This window comes from Notamacropus eugenii, chromosome 2, assembly GCF_028372415.1.
Source record: "Notamacropus eugenii isolate mMacEug1 chromosome 2, mMacEug1.pri_v2, whole genome shotgun sequence".
In the NCBI taxonomy this organism is placed as follows: domain Eukaryota; kingdom Metazoa; phylum Chordata; class Mammalia; order Diprotodontia; family Macropodidae; genus Notamacropus; species Notamacropus eugenii.
Window position 1 is genome coordinate 462,734,797 of NC_092873.1, and position 13,841 is coordinate 462,748,637.

The 13,841-nt window shown below is 39.7% G+C and overlaps 1 protein-coding gene across 4 annotated transcripts in view; it reads right to left on the reverse strand.

The window, feature by feature from the left end:
* RGSL1 (regulator of G protein signaling like 1) overlaps positions 1 to 13,841 on the reverse strand; it is a 93,139-nt gene that overhangs the window by 7,375 nt on the left and 71,923 nt on the right. For 2 of the 4 annotated variants that reach the window (XM_072648464.1, XM_072648465.1), the window contains exons 19-23: positions 11,919 to 12,028; positions 10,901 to 10,993; positions 2,785 to 2,842; positions 2,209 to 2,299; positions 1,764 to 1,868 (exon numbers count right to left, since the gene is read on the reverse strand). In XM_072648464.1, coding sequence (XP_072504565.1) covers positions 1,854 to 1,868; positions 2,209 to 2,299; positions 2,785 to 2,842; positions 10,901 to 10,993; positions 11,919 to 12,028 — 367 coding nt within the window. In that variant the 3' untranslated portion in view covers positions 1,764 to 1,853. Of the gene's footprint in view, positions 1 to 199; positions 487 to 1,763; positions 1,869 to 2,208; positions 2,300 to 2,784; positions 2,843 to 10,900; positions 10,994 to 11,918; positions 12,029 to 13,841 lie in introns of those variants that run through there. The other 2 variants (XM_072648463.1, XM_072648466.1) reach the window with 2 other exon arrangements.

Consider the following 13,841-nt stretch of genomic DNA (forward strand, 5'->3'; position numbering starts at 1 on the left):
TGCTCAAGATCATCATAGGTGATATCAGGAAAGATGATGAAATGTCTCTGATGAGGATGTTTCTTGTTTTTTAGCATAAGATGAAACCATTTCCATCAATTCAAAGGAAAAGCTATGGGCTAGCTATTATTACATTTAAGTCTTTAAGGTTCATTTGTAGCAAAAATGTAAATACGTGTGCAAAGAAATTTCTCCAGGTGGAAAAAAACCAGAAACTACATGGAACTGAAATGATTGTGAATTTTTGTCCATTTCAAGGGTCACCTTGGACCAACAAAATCTACAGGTCAGACTGTTGACAAATCCTTCTGTTTTTAATGAGGTTAGTCCTTGGACAACAAAAATGTAATTTATTGTTGGGCTCATGGTTGAAGGTGAATAGAGCTTGCCTTTCACTGACATAGCCTTTGAAAACCTAGGGTTCACCTCTATGTCATGATCCAGCACTGGAGTGGGGTTCTTGGGAAGGTCCATTTTCCTTACTCACTGGCAAAACATAACAAAACACAAAAAGATATCAATTTCATACTGGAATCTATTCCAGCCTCCTTTCTTTACAGAGAAGGAAACTAACACCCCCAGTCACACAGGTAGGAACTGGCAGATTCAGGATTTGTACCCAGATTCTCTGAGTCTAAACCCAATGCCCTTTTGGAAAACTGTAACACACAATTAATGACTGCTGCCAGTGGAACCCCCTAACTTGCCCTGCCATGTTTCCTTTCTTTCCTCTTATTTTAGATCCCAAGGAGACAATAAGCCTAGTCATCTCAATTGTGAACTCACCTCATGAAACCCTGCCTTTCATTTTGATTATTTTTCTTAATTCTTGAATTTTTTCCTTTTTAAGATCAGAATTTTTTTCCAGCATGACACCTTTACCCTTTTCTATGACTACCCAGTGATTTCTCTCTTAAAACAAAGAAAAATTTTAATTCAAATGAAATGATAATGCAACCTTGTCTGGTAGTATATGCAGCATTCCATACCTGTAGTTCCCTGCAAGTCTACTGAAAGGAGAGAGATAAACTTCCTTCTTATTTCTCTGGGGTCAAGAATGAAATTAATCTGACCTCATCTGCTCTTTATTTTACTGAAAAATCTTTGCTTTGAGTGCATGCTTGACAACTAAGAGTAATGAACTAAGTTTCAAATCTAGTCCTTGAGGTAAAAATTTCAAAATCAATCGCTTCACTCTTTCTTAACCAAAAAAATTAATAAAAATAAGTCTCTGAGGAAGGAAATATTCTTTTTTTTGGGGGGGGCAGGATTAATTCATCTAGATAGGATTAACATTTATGAATGACAATCTGTCTCAGTGGCATTCGTAGTAATAACAATGCCTTATATTTGAATCAACCGAAGTGGAAGCACTTTGTATTTTTCAAAATACTTTCTCAAATATTATCTCACTTGACAGAAATACTCTGATCCAGATATTATTTCCATTTCACAGATGCAGAAATAGGCCTAGAAAGATTAAGTCTTCTTGACTGAAATCATATAGTTATGCACAGGGGCAGAGACAAGATTAGAACCCATGCCTCCTGATTCAAGTGGAATACTCTTTTAGAAACAATTGCTGAGTGTAGGAACGACCGAGTCTGGTAGCAAGCCCAGGCTTAAATATAGCAGCAGATCTGCTGCCCCTAATTCTGCGTAGGAATGTCCCTCCATTTGCATTCAAAGTAGCCCATCTCTGCCATTCCCAGACTGGTGCCCGATGCCCATTCTCACTGATGCCAAAGCACCCCAGTTCTCACCTGTAAAAATTCCACCAATGTTAGGTGCCTCCTGAGCACTGATCTGACTGTCAGACATATGATGTGACTAGTGGGTTGACTTTTGAGATGTCAGAGAGTTTTTGCCTGAAGGGAGACAGAAGAGCAGTGAGTTAGCAGTAGCAGTGAGGCACCCAGCCTGGACTCTAGGCTTGGTGACTGTGGCACTAAAGCTCTAGACCACTCCCCTCCAGGAGGCTCAAGGCCTACCTCACCCCTCCAGGGGGAAGAGTCCCACAGGTGCTGGTCTACTTCTCAGGTGCTAGGACCAACTAAGAACTGGTAATAAAAAACTCAACAGCTCCAAGCCTCTTCAGCACACTGCAGCAGTTCTCAAACACTGGGAGGGCCCAACTTTTCCCCCAAACCCAGCCACGCCTTAGGCTTGAGACTCTGCCAGTGCTAAACGGGGCACCCAGAGACTGACCTGAAATTCCAAAGGCATCAACAACGCCCTCTTGTTCTTCTCCTCTCTTTCAAGCTTGATGACCAAGTTCTCTTCTTCCTTTCCCATTTCTCTGAGCGATGTGCAAAGGGAGAGCATGAATATTAGGATCATATGTGATTGACAACGTTTGGGGTTCTCCCCCCACAGAAGGGCTCTGGGTCTTGGCCTGGAAGTAGTCCTGATGGGAGCTACTCAGTGCTGGTAATCAGATCAAGGACTACCATAGTAGTCCCTAATAGTAATTACTATTACCAAGATTACTATTGGTTGTCCCATAGCCCCTTTCCTTCTATAATCAACCTGTCTTTGGAGGTGGCTCCCAGCTCCCTGGGTATCCCATCTCATTCGCAAGGCAGAATGGGGTGGGAGTGGTTGGGGAGTAGACTTTGTCTTCTATATGCTACATGAAGAATTGGATTTCAGCTGTGAAACTAAGGTCGCTGGGAAACAAGACCCCTTCCTGGGATGAGAGAAGGTTTTCCCATTCCCTTTCATGTTTTTCTGTTCAGAGATAAGACAACTCAGAATCAAAGGGAGTCCCCCAGTTTTGCCTACCCTGCTGATTGGAAGATGCCTGTCCCTTTTTTCTTCTGGGACATGCTGCTGGATGAAGCTAAAGACAAATATAAAGAGAAGTTCCCATCAGAGCACATGGAGAAGAGGTGGTGATTACTGAGGGTATCAGGTTTGGGAAGGGCCTTTGTCAACACAGTCAATCTGTAGAAACAGCCATCATAGATGTTAGATCCTCCCTGTGAGTAGCAAGGAGAAGCTTGGGTGTGAATGGGGGATCAAGTAGCAGTGACTAGGCTCTAGGAACATGGAGGTAGAGCAAGGCAGTTGGAAGGTGGTGGAGGACCCAATTAGCCTCATGGGTCATTTTCAGTCCAAGTGAGCCTTCCTCAGTACCCTGATGTCATTTCATCAAACCAGAACAAATCTGGGGAAACTGAACCAGGTGTCTCTCTTTTCTGGGTAGCACCATCTCTTTCTAGTGATGATGATTTGCTAACAAAGGATGGGATTACTGAGAACTTGGCTGTTGTTGCAACAACATGGCATCATGCATAGAATATTGAACTTGGAAACAGGAACGTTGGGTTCCAGCTCTGGCTTTGCAGGTAAGTGACTGTGTGACCTTGGAAAAGTCACTTAATCTATCTTAGTCTCCCTTGGCATAAAATGAGGGAGTAGGATTAGTTGATCTCTAAAAACCCCTCTGCTCTAAAATTCAGACTCTATTGTCAAGTCTGAACTTGTCTATATCTTTTTCTCTACAGTCAAATATCTTCTACTGGAACATCAAAGAATTAAGTCTTCTGAGAGTACTTTGAATTAGGAGAGGAAAAACTTGAACAAAGGCATCTTGTTGACTAAAATGAGGAGTGGGGAAAAGATAGCCTGGAATCTTTCAGGCTTCTTCCTTCCCATCAGATATTACTTCCTCAAATTAGTCTTGACTAAGGTTTATCTTAGTTCATCCTTCTCTTCTCCTCCCATCCAATGCCAGATTTATTAAATGAATATTACTAATAATAACTTGCTTTGAGATTTGTAAAGTGCTTTTCTTACAACAGCTGTGTACATTAGGTAGTACAAATACTGTGTTTTTATCTGAATTTTACAGATTTTGTTGTTCAGTCATTTCTCAGTCATGCCTGACTTTCCATGACCCAATTTGAGGTTTTCTTGGCAAAGATACTAGAGTGGTTTGCCATTTCCTCCTCTAGCTCATTTTATAGATGAGAAAACTGGGGCAAACAAGGTAAAGTGACTTGCCTAGAGTCACATAGCTAGTACACGTCTGAGGTCAGATTTGAATTCAGGAGATGAGTCTTCCTGACTCCAGACCTGGGGCTCTATTCATTATGCATTCATTTACCTAATATTTGTTGACCAATCCTGGAGCCTTGACTGCCTATACAAGATGTAGCATTATATTCAAATATAGATAAGGAGCATCCCATTTGGGTCTAGCCCATCCAAGCATCATCACCAGGCTCATCACCAGTAGGCTAGCCTCTTGGTGATGAATTATTTGGCCATCACAAGCTAGGCTTCATAGAGGGCAATGGTGAACCTAGAGGCAGGAAAACCTGGGTTCTAATCTTGCCTCAGCCCTGTCATAGTTTTGCAAGTCATATAACCTCACTTGGCATCAGTGTCCTCATAAATCTAATGAGGACAAAAGAAGCTACATGTCATATTTTTGTTGCGAGAATCAAAATAAGGTCGTCTTCATTAAGCAATTTTCAAACCTTAAAAAGCTGTAGAAACATCAACTAAACATACAAAACAAAGACAAATCCTCACAAAACAGTGAGAAGCTGGGAAGGGAAAAAATGAGATTGTAAAAAGGTTGACATGATAGCAAATTAAGTCAGATTATCCCAAGAGCAGGTGGTAACAGAGAACCAATGAGGAAGTTCAAAGGAGAACTTAAATAAAAGGAGTCATCAAGGGTTATACAATTAGTCCCACATCAGGATTTCAGATGGAGAGCCATCCTGCTCCACTGGTACCCGGAGAAAATAGTAAGGCCTCTAGCAAACTGGAAGAAGGGATATTGCCTGGGAAACGGGAGGAAGTGAGCAAGAATCCTAATAGACGGAAGGCATGGAAGGACGGGTTTCACTCTGTTCTTGTGGAGGGAGTTCCCAAATTGATGGGATCAATTAACTTGCCTATTTGAGAATCCCAAGGATATTTAAGGATAAAAACTGGAAGGAAGATAAAATGAATGAAAATGGAACAAAAACTTCAGTCTTTCTATAAGAAACATTTTTCTCCGTCTATGATAGTACATGAACAGAGGAGGGGCTCATTGAATGTGAGACAATTTTAAGAGCGTTGAGGAACAAATTTTGTGATATCTGAAAGACAGGCTAATAATTAGGAGGGGAAAATTCAAATATTATTCCTACTGAAAAACAATGGCCATGAATACATCAATTACCACCAAAAACCAGACCTACTTTCTTATCTTTACAAAATCTTTGAGGATGATTGATACATGTTTCAAAGGTATTCTTGACATCAAAAAGATAACATGGCAAGAGGTGTAACAATTTATATCAAGATATTACCCATGATGCATTTGATTCTCTTCAAAAACGAAGAATGAATAATAACAACAAAAGGAAACCATAACTTTAGAGTCATTCAACTGTCTGAAAGATGCAGAGGACAGAAGATCCCACTGGAATGATTATGGGATGATTAAAAACAACATTTGATTAGTTGAGCAAATAGCGCTTAAAAGCCTCTCCTCCAATGATGGTATCGGATAAGTAGAGATTACATAAGATTTTTATGATTGTTGTCATGATGGAGATGATTGTCCCCTAATGATTAATATCAAGGTGTAAAATAAAGAGATAAGACTTACCAATGTTTGCCATTGTTATGGAGAATACTCATCATAGACTTCCTATGGAAGAGAAATTCCCTATGGACAGTGAGGTTCTCCAAATCCTCCAGTTTGTGGATATCATTGTATTCAGTGCTAATTATATTCAACCCTGGAACATTTCAGAGTCACTTAAATGAGATTTATGTAACTGCCAAAGGAACTGGCTTAACCCAGAAAGTAGATGAAGAATCCCCCATGGTCCAAACTATGATATGCAGTTAGATAGATAGCCCATTGAGTTAATTCAGCAGTATTACACGTCTAGGACAGAAACTGTAAATGGATAATCAATTAGGCCCAGAATGAAATGGAATGAAGAGAGCAAGCGTAATTGCATTTGTGAAATTCTGTAGCATTTTCACAGATGCCAAGCTTCTCCCTGAAAGAAAAACTTACCTTTTATAACAAATATTTTCCCAGTAATGGTATTTAGGTGATAAAGCATAGAACACTATAGTCTCTGAAGAATCAGTATTTCAGATCACCCAAAGAGCTTTGGAGTAATGGTATAGTCTTCAGCACCTTACTTATCTATGATAGCCACACCCAAGGTAGCTTGGCAGTTCCCTGAACGAGAAAGCAGAAGGAAAGGGGTTGGGAGAGGGGAGGTAAGATAGGAATAGAGATGGAGGGAGAAAGAGAGAAAAGGAGGGGAAGAGAAGATGAGGCACAGGCTGTGAATGGCAAAACAGGAGAACCCCCCTAGATCTGGAAGCATACAAGGGAAAACTGGAGCCCCAACACATGCTTCAGTTCTTAGGACATGCAACACTAGAGACTGCTAACAGGAGACTCTCAGGGTAAGACAACTGTTTCTCTGGTTGAGCCAAGATTTCATCTAACTCCTGGGTTAAAGACTTATTTATTCTAACATTTAAACTGTATGGCTTCTCTAATTTATTTTACAGCTTGTTTAGACTTGAACTACATGTAAAAAGTGGCATCAAAGATATTATCAGAGATGGAAAAGGAGGTGAACCAATGATGTAGAAGGAATAAGGGAAAAAGTTAAGAGACCTAGGATAAGGCCCCTAGCACACTGAGTGAAACTTCCTTGGAAAAATGTATGGGAGGACATGATCAAGAGTCACACAGGATGAGGGAAGGGGAGGGAGGGAGAGAATGAGTTATGACCTTGAATTTTCAGAAAGAATACTCACAATGATGAAATTATGGATCTGTTGAAGCAAGGAAGACCATCACTGTCTTCTTGAAAATAATAATTTTAGGCAAGAAAGATCAACAGGTAAAAAAAGCAAAATCTGTATCAATCTAAGTAACAGAGATCCATTTATAGACATACTAGGAAAACAATGTGCCTTCTGTCTTATTAGAGAAGCTGTGACTCTGGCTAGATTATTAGAGAAGGGAAAGACATATAGCTTTTCAGTACAGAGAGAAGAGTTCCAGACATTAATAAAGATAGGGACCAAGGATAGCGGATGACACAGGGAGGAGAGGCTCTCACATGAAATTTACTGACTTAAGAGAGATAGGTAGGGCAACGATGAATGAGGAGCAAGTTGGAAAGGAAGTCCCCAAAAACAGACATAAAGGATAAAATCTTAACTATAATGTGTAGGAAGATTGGTACACTCCTTGGAAGGCTTTTGATAGATATTTACCATGGCCAAAATAATGAGAAAGGAAGACATTCTTGTGGGTGGCATTCACAGTCACCAAGGATCAGGTGAAAGTGGGGAAGTTAGTGGAGAAAGTATACCTAAAGATGTTCAAGCATGGGCTAGATGACCATTTCCCAAGGAGGCTGTAGAGGGAACTCCTACTTCTGTTACGTGTTAGGGTAGTGAGTTATGCTCTACCTTCCAACTCTGAGACTCTATGATACTAAGGTTGTTATGTTGGATGATGTCTATCCCATCCAGTCAACTGGCTGGGATGGCAAGCAAAATAGGATCTTTTGCTGTTCTTGTTTTAGTATAATCAAGTACATCTGATTGAGTCATGCCTTTACATATATTTATATTGTTAATTATTTTAATGTGATTAAAGATCTCCCCCACCCATTAATGGGCCTGTCCATTAAGGGGAGTTTGATTAGGGAAGATTTGTAGGAAGGTCCATGCCTTTTGATGATAAGGCACTGGTTCTCAAGAGTTGTGATGCCCTCTGGCTCTAAAAAACATATAAATACTCTGAGTTGAGATCTTGCTTTCAGGCTTACTGACTGGGAATGTTTGGCCAGAAAAGGACTCTGGAAAGCCACAAAGGAGCCCCTCCCTCCCCTGGCTTGGACAACCCAGATGTTGGTACTTCCCTCTCTGATAACTATGGTCATACAGTTGGACCTGTCTGTTGATGGTCAGGTAGAGAAAACCATGTCTACTGATCTTTGATTTCTCTGTATTTTCTTTGAAGTTCAGGGTGCTTCCCTCTCTGATAACTATGGTCATACAGTTGGACCTGTCTGTTGATGGTCAAGTAGAGAAAACCATGTCTACTGATCTTTGATTTCTCTGTATTTTCTTTGAAGTTCAGGGTGCTTCCCTCTCTGATAACTATGGTCATACAGTTGGACCTGTCTGTTGATGGTCAGGTAGAGAAAACCATGTCTACTGATCTTTGATTTCTCTGTATTTTCTTTGAAGTTCAGGGTGCTTCCCTCTCTGATAACTATGGTCATACAGTTGGACCTGTCTGTTGATGGTCAGGTAGAGAAAACCATGTCTACTGATCTTTGATTTCTCTGTATTTTCTTTGAAGTTCAGGGTGCTGACTTCTCTGAACTAGGTGAATGATATATATACTTGGTTAAAGGAATGATACATGTCCTTGATGAAAGTGATTGTTAACCCCTCAAAAGTTGCCTTTCCTTTAATGAACGTAGATCTAAGAACCTGTGGTAGCCAGCCCCGCTATGTATGTTGGGGTGCTTACTGTCATACTGGCCTATCCCAGGTGAAGATTAATGGGCAGGCTGCCAGCAGTAAATAGCAACTCTTTATCTCTTGAGGAGTAGAGGCAAGCAAAGTGCTTGTCAATATGTCAATCTGGGGTCCAAACAGAGAGTTGAAGGGAGGGAGTTTTCATACCAAAGAAGACAGCAAAAACATGAATCAGGAAGTTCAGACCAGTCAGAATGCACTGTGAGTAGTAAGGGATAGAGGCTAAGAGAAGAATCAATAAGAAAAATTTAAGGGTCAGAAAAGTAAAGATAGGAACTCTAGACTATCAACTTAATTGACAATTCACCATGCCCAGCTTATCTTCTAGCATGGTTTCCTTTTAAGGTGGGCTGGCATATAGCAGTCACTTACTTTTCTGGAAATTAAAGAGGCAGAGTTTTTGGTTGTTGATATGCAAACTTTTTTTCCTAGGATTCCTTCTTAGGTCTGGGGTTTGGTGGGTTTCTGATGGTAGAAACTTTCACCACCACAGGTGGATACAAGGTCTTGGTTCATTTGTTCTGATGACCCTCCAATCAACAAGGTATCATAGATAACTCTACCAGCATTGAGATTCCAAGGATGCTATCATGGGAAATTCCTTTTCTCATCTACTATCTTGAATGGCAGTGTATGAGGGGCTAGTGGATGAAGGCTGAGATCTAAGAATTCTCAACATACTGGGTCAAATGGGGAGCAAGTAGGTCCAGTTGAAAGACCACAGGGTTTACTACCTAGGTGAGCTTGAAGAAGCCAGTCATACAATTCCTTTATTCCATGGATAGCTGTCTAGAGTGGAAATTCCAGATGAGAAAAAATCACATTGAATCCTGCATATTCCCTGGGAGCTCAACTGTAAGAGGTTCTAACTGTTTGAATCATAAATTGGAGATCTCCCTATAGCTTCCCAAAGTCATTATCTTTCCTATAGAGGATGCAAACTGTAGCGTGAATGTGGGGAAAACCCAAGGGTAAAAACAAATGACTAATTTTTATGGAAGAGAGTGTTGTTATTCTAGATGCATGAGTGGAAAGCAATGGGAACTCATCATTTCGCAAGTGTGATTGGTTCATGAGTGAATGGAGACTGTAGATTCAGAAGATTTCCTCAAGGAATGGGTAGGCTGTTTTGGCAAACTTGAGTGGGTGGGAGTGGTCCAGAGCAGAAGATGGGGCATTTTTATAGAGCATATCTACTACACCAAGATGGGACCTTGTCCCAGGGATGAAGGCAAGTCCATGGAAGGCAAAAGTCTCACACTCTGTATCTCACAGTTAATGTCATTCTAGACACATAGCTGCCATAAGTCACAGGAGGCTGTAAACAGCTGGCCCATCATGGATTAGTTATAGTACTTCTGCCTGTGACAACCTAGAGAGTACAGATAGGCAGCAATATAAACATAAGAATCCAATATATAGGAAACCTCTTTCTAAAGTCAAGGGAAATACTTATTCCAGGGTTCTTGGTTATGCTTGGACATAGAAATCTCAGTGCTGATGGAGCTGGATGGTTATATCTATCTGGGGCCATATCTTGAGAATTTCTTGGTTCTTAGGAACACTTTCAGGTGTGGCCTCTTGGCTACTTCCCTGTACTAAGGTTCCAGTTCACTGTCTGTCACACTTAGGGAGTGTGTGACATTTTAAAACTGAAGCAGCTAAAGAATGCCATTCACTGGATCTAATGATGATTCATCTTGCTGGGGGTGTCTGAGGTACCTTATGTTGATTTAACGGCTAACTGGGTAGTAAATCTCAGGTGATGATATCAGGCCTCAAAGACTGACTTGAAGGTCAGAAAGTTCATCTCCAAACATTTGTGGACTATGGCCCTTTCTGCTCTTTAAAGAGACAGAGCTATCAAATGGCAAGAGGCTTGAGAAAAGAATTGACAATGGAGAAAAAGAGAAAGGGGCTGATGCTAGAAACCACACGGAAAGGGAGAGCTGCATTTAGAAAATGACTGAACGTACAAACTTCGGGATAGGGAGGATCCTAAGACAGGATGTAGAGTAAGGGGAAGGGTAACTAGAGGCACAGGGGTTTGAAAGCAAGAAGAAAAGGCTAGTATGTGGAACATACATGAATAAAAATGAGTTTAGGAAGGTGGGAGTGGGATACAGGGAAAGGGGACTGTGACCAGAGAACAGTGTAAAGAGGAAGGTCAGAACTTCTCCTTATATCGAGTGAAAATTTGCCTCTACGCAATTTCTCTCCATTTCTTCCAGTTCTGCTCTCTGGGGCCAGGTAGAACAAATCTGATTTATCTTCTGTCTGACAGCCCATCTGCTCTCATGTCAGGGCTATAGAAGCTCATCTGGTTATGTGAACTTGACATCAACAGACTTACATAACATAGCTGGACTCTCCACACCTTCCCGGGGCTGAGGCAGCAGCCACTCAGCGCCCCTGAGCAGAGAAAATCTCAGGATGACATGGTCCCCTACAAATGGAGAAATGAGGGAGGAAAACAAAAACGAAACAAAAAAAAACCAAGCATTACTCTCACTCCACTCCTTACAACTTTCATTTTTAAAAAATAGACCTGTGAGTTCATTGAAATAGGGAAATTTTCTGTTTAAGAAGTCCCTTTTATCAATACTGTTAAACAATCATTCTATATTCAAGTTGCCTGGGACAACATTTAACATTGAGAGGTTAAATGACTTCCCTGTCACAGAACTAGTGTGTCAGGGTTGGGATACGAGCTCAGGTCTTTCTTCTTTCAAAAAAATGAAAGGCAACCTCTCCCATTTCCAAGATGAATTGATTCCAGCTCATTATTAAGGCGAAGTATCTGATTAAGCTAGCTTATTTTGAAATAGGAATGATGAATAGCCAAGTGAATGTTAATCTTTGAGGGGGATCTGCAGTTTTTCCAATGCCATAAACTTTTTAGTTGCATATTTAAATGGCAAAATGAAAATTTTAGATAAATTATTAGTAATATATGCTATCATGACAACATTTCCTAAACATTTAAAAAAAAAGGATTCACTAACACAAAGGAATGAATCACCAATAGAAGCACTTTATGTGAGGGCTTTTTTTTTTTTTTGACAAAGTACTCCTAAACTGGAGAAGACCACCTCATCTACTTATATCTTATAAGACAGAGATGTAATGGTGACTGAAGTCTGATACCATGCCTCTAAGGGCCATGTGAGAAAAACAAGTCAAATATTTCCCAGAACTTCCTGATAGCCCAAATGCATTATACCTAGGGTCATTTAGATACAGTAATCCAACCCAAATGACTCATTCCTTTCCACCAAACCATATCAATTGGTGCACAGTTTCTTCTGTTGCAGATCCTGTATTGAACGCTGTTGAAGGATCAGGAATAGAGAGCCACGGCCCAAGCTTACCCCCACTCCACTGAGGCTGTTTAGGAGACAGGGTACCAACAGGGGAGCTTTCCTTGCTTTTCATTCCTGAATAATAAAAGTAGATATGCTTTGCTCTCCAGTTACAGTACCTGTGGGAAGAATTGCTTCTGGTTACAAAACAGAAATAACCAGCTAGGAGTGTTCACAGAAAAAGAGTGGGTGGCAGTAATAGGACAGGAAATCTCTCTCTAATAAATAGTAAGCAGCTAAGTTAAAGTCGTGGGTTCACCCGAAGGGAATTTTTGGTTTAGGACCTCTCCACAGACCCAAGGTCCACCGAAAGACTTATATAAAGCAAACTGAGAGCTGCAGTGAACCAAAGTTTGTTTGAGCAACATATGTTCCTCAAAAGGCTTATGATCCTAAGGAAAGTTCCAGGTGAGTTTCTGTTCAATCTGATCAATTGAACCAGAGTTAAACAATGAAACAGATAAGAGCTGAAATTTAGTGGGTGAATGTATTAAATTTCTTTGTATCTTACTTCAAATTATGTAATTTCTTAAAACTTAGGTCTTAACAATGTTTTTATTAGTCACTTTGATAGTCACTAATATGACTATCAAATTTTTGGATTTTTTAAAATGAGGCATGTTTATGTGGAGAGATCATAGTCATAGTTACACAATAACAGTAGAAAATTGTAATCAGAGTCAGATAAATCTAAGAGTAAGAAAAAAAACCAAAGGGAAAAGAGAATTGAACAAAATGTTGGAGAAATGTAGAGCTAAAAGACTTAATGGCACCTTCTGAATGGAATCACTAAAGAATATACATATTGTTTGGCACCACATGGCACATATAGCTTGTCACCACAATTAAAGATTGACCATGCATTGAGGAGTAAAGAAAATTATAAATAAACATAAAAAGGCAGAATTTTTAAAGCAGAATTTTGTAAAGAATATACTTTACAGATTATATTCGATAAAAATAGAAACCAATTCAGGGAACAACAGACAAAAGACAGATCTAAATAGAAGAAAATCCTAAATGATGTATGTGTTAAAGAACAAATAGTAGAAAAAAGAATAAAGTTTAGATGTAAATAACCAGTGTCCATGGGAGTAGCCTTGTAATGTCTAACCAAGAATTTCCCTAACTAATTTGCCACAGAATGTTGTGGGGCTTAAAACACACTGATGGAATCCATAAGTGTAGATCTGGAAATATGGAATACTCCTGGGCCTATATTCAAAGTCATGTCTTTGATAATTGACAGCTGTGTGATCATGGGCAAATCATTTAACCTCAGATTGTCCCTGCTGATTCTATTCAACTAGGTTATAAAGGAATTTCTACCCTGATAAGACTATAGATCTAGAACTGATCTCTATCCCCATGTCTATCTCCTATGCCTCAGATTAGGTTAAGTTTTGAAAGCTCGTCTTTTCCTCTAGATATCTTTAAATCCTCCAAGTTTCTTCTTTTTTCTCCCCTCTCAGTTCTCTTCAATTTATTTTAAATCTCCAATATATCTACTATACCATTGTTTTGTTTCTCATTCATTGAGTGAACTGATTTTCAAGTGAGCATTTGCAGACAAAAGAAATTTCTTTGATTTTTTTTTTGTTCTTGTAAAAAAAAAAGCTAAAAATGGAACTCAATTTAGTATCTGCAAAGCATTATGCTGTTTGAAATTTGCAAAGAGCTAAATATAGGCTTGATGTCAATGAAAACCAAACAAAACCCTTAATGACAATGAGAGTTGTCTGAAAATAGAATGGGTTTCCTGGAGGATTTTAAAGAAAGGCTCAATGATTGCTTGTTTGGAGTGTTAGACTGGGAATTCCTCTGAGTGTGGATTGTAGTATGTGGCAACTGAAGTCTCTTCCACTTGGAAAATTCTGTGTTTCTGAGTTTGGGTTTTAAACTCAGAAGATTAAGAGTTTAATTACTAGCTCA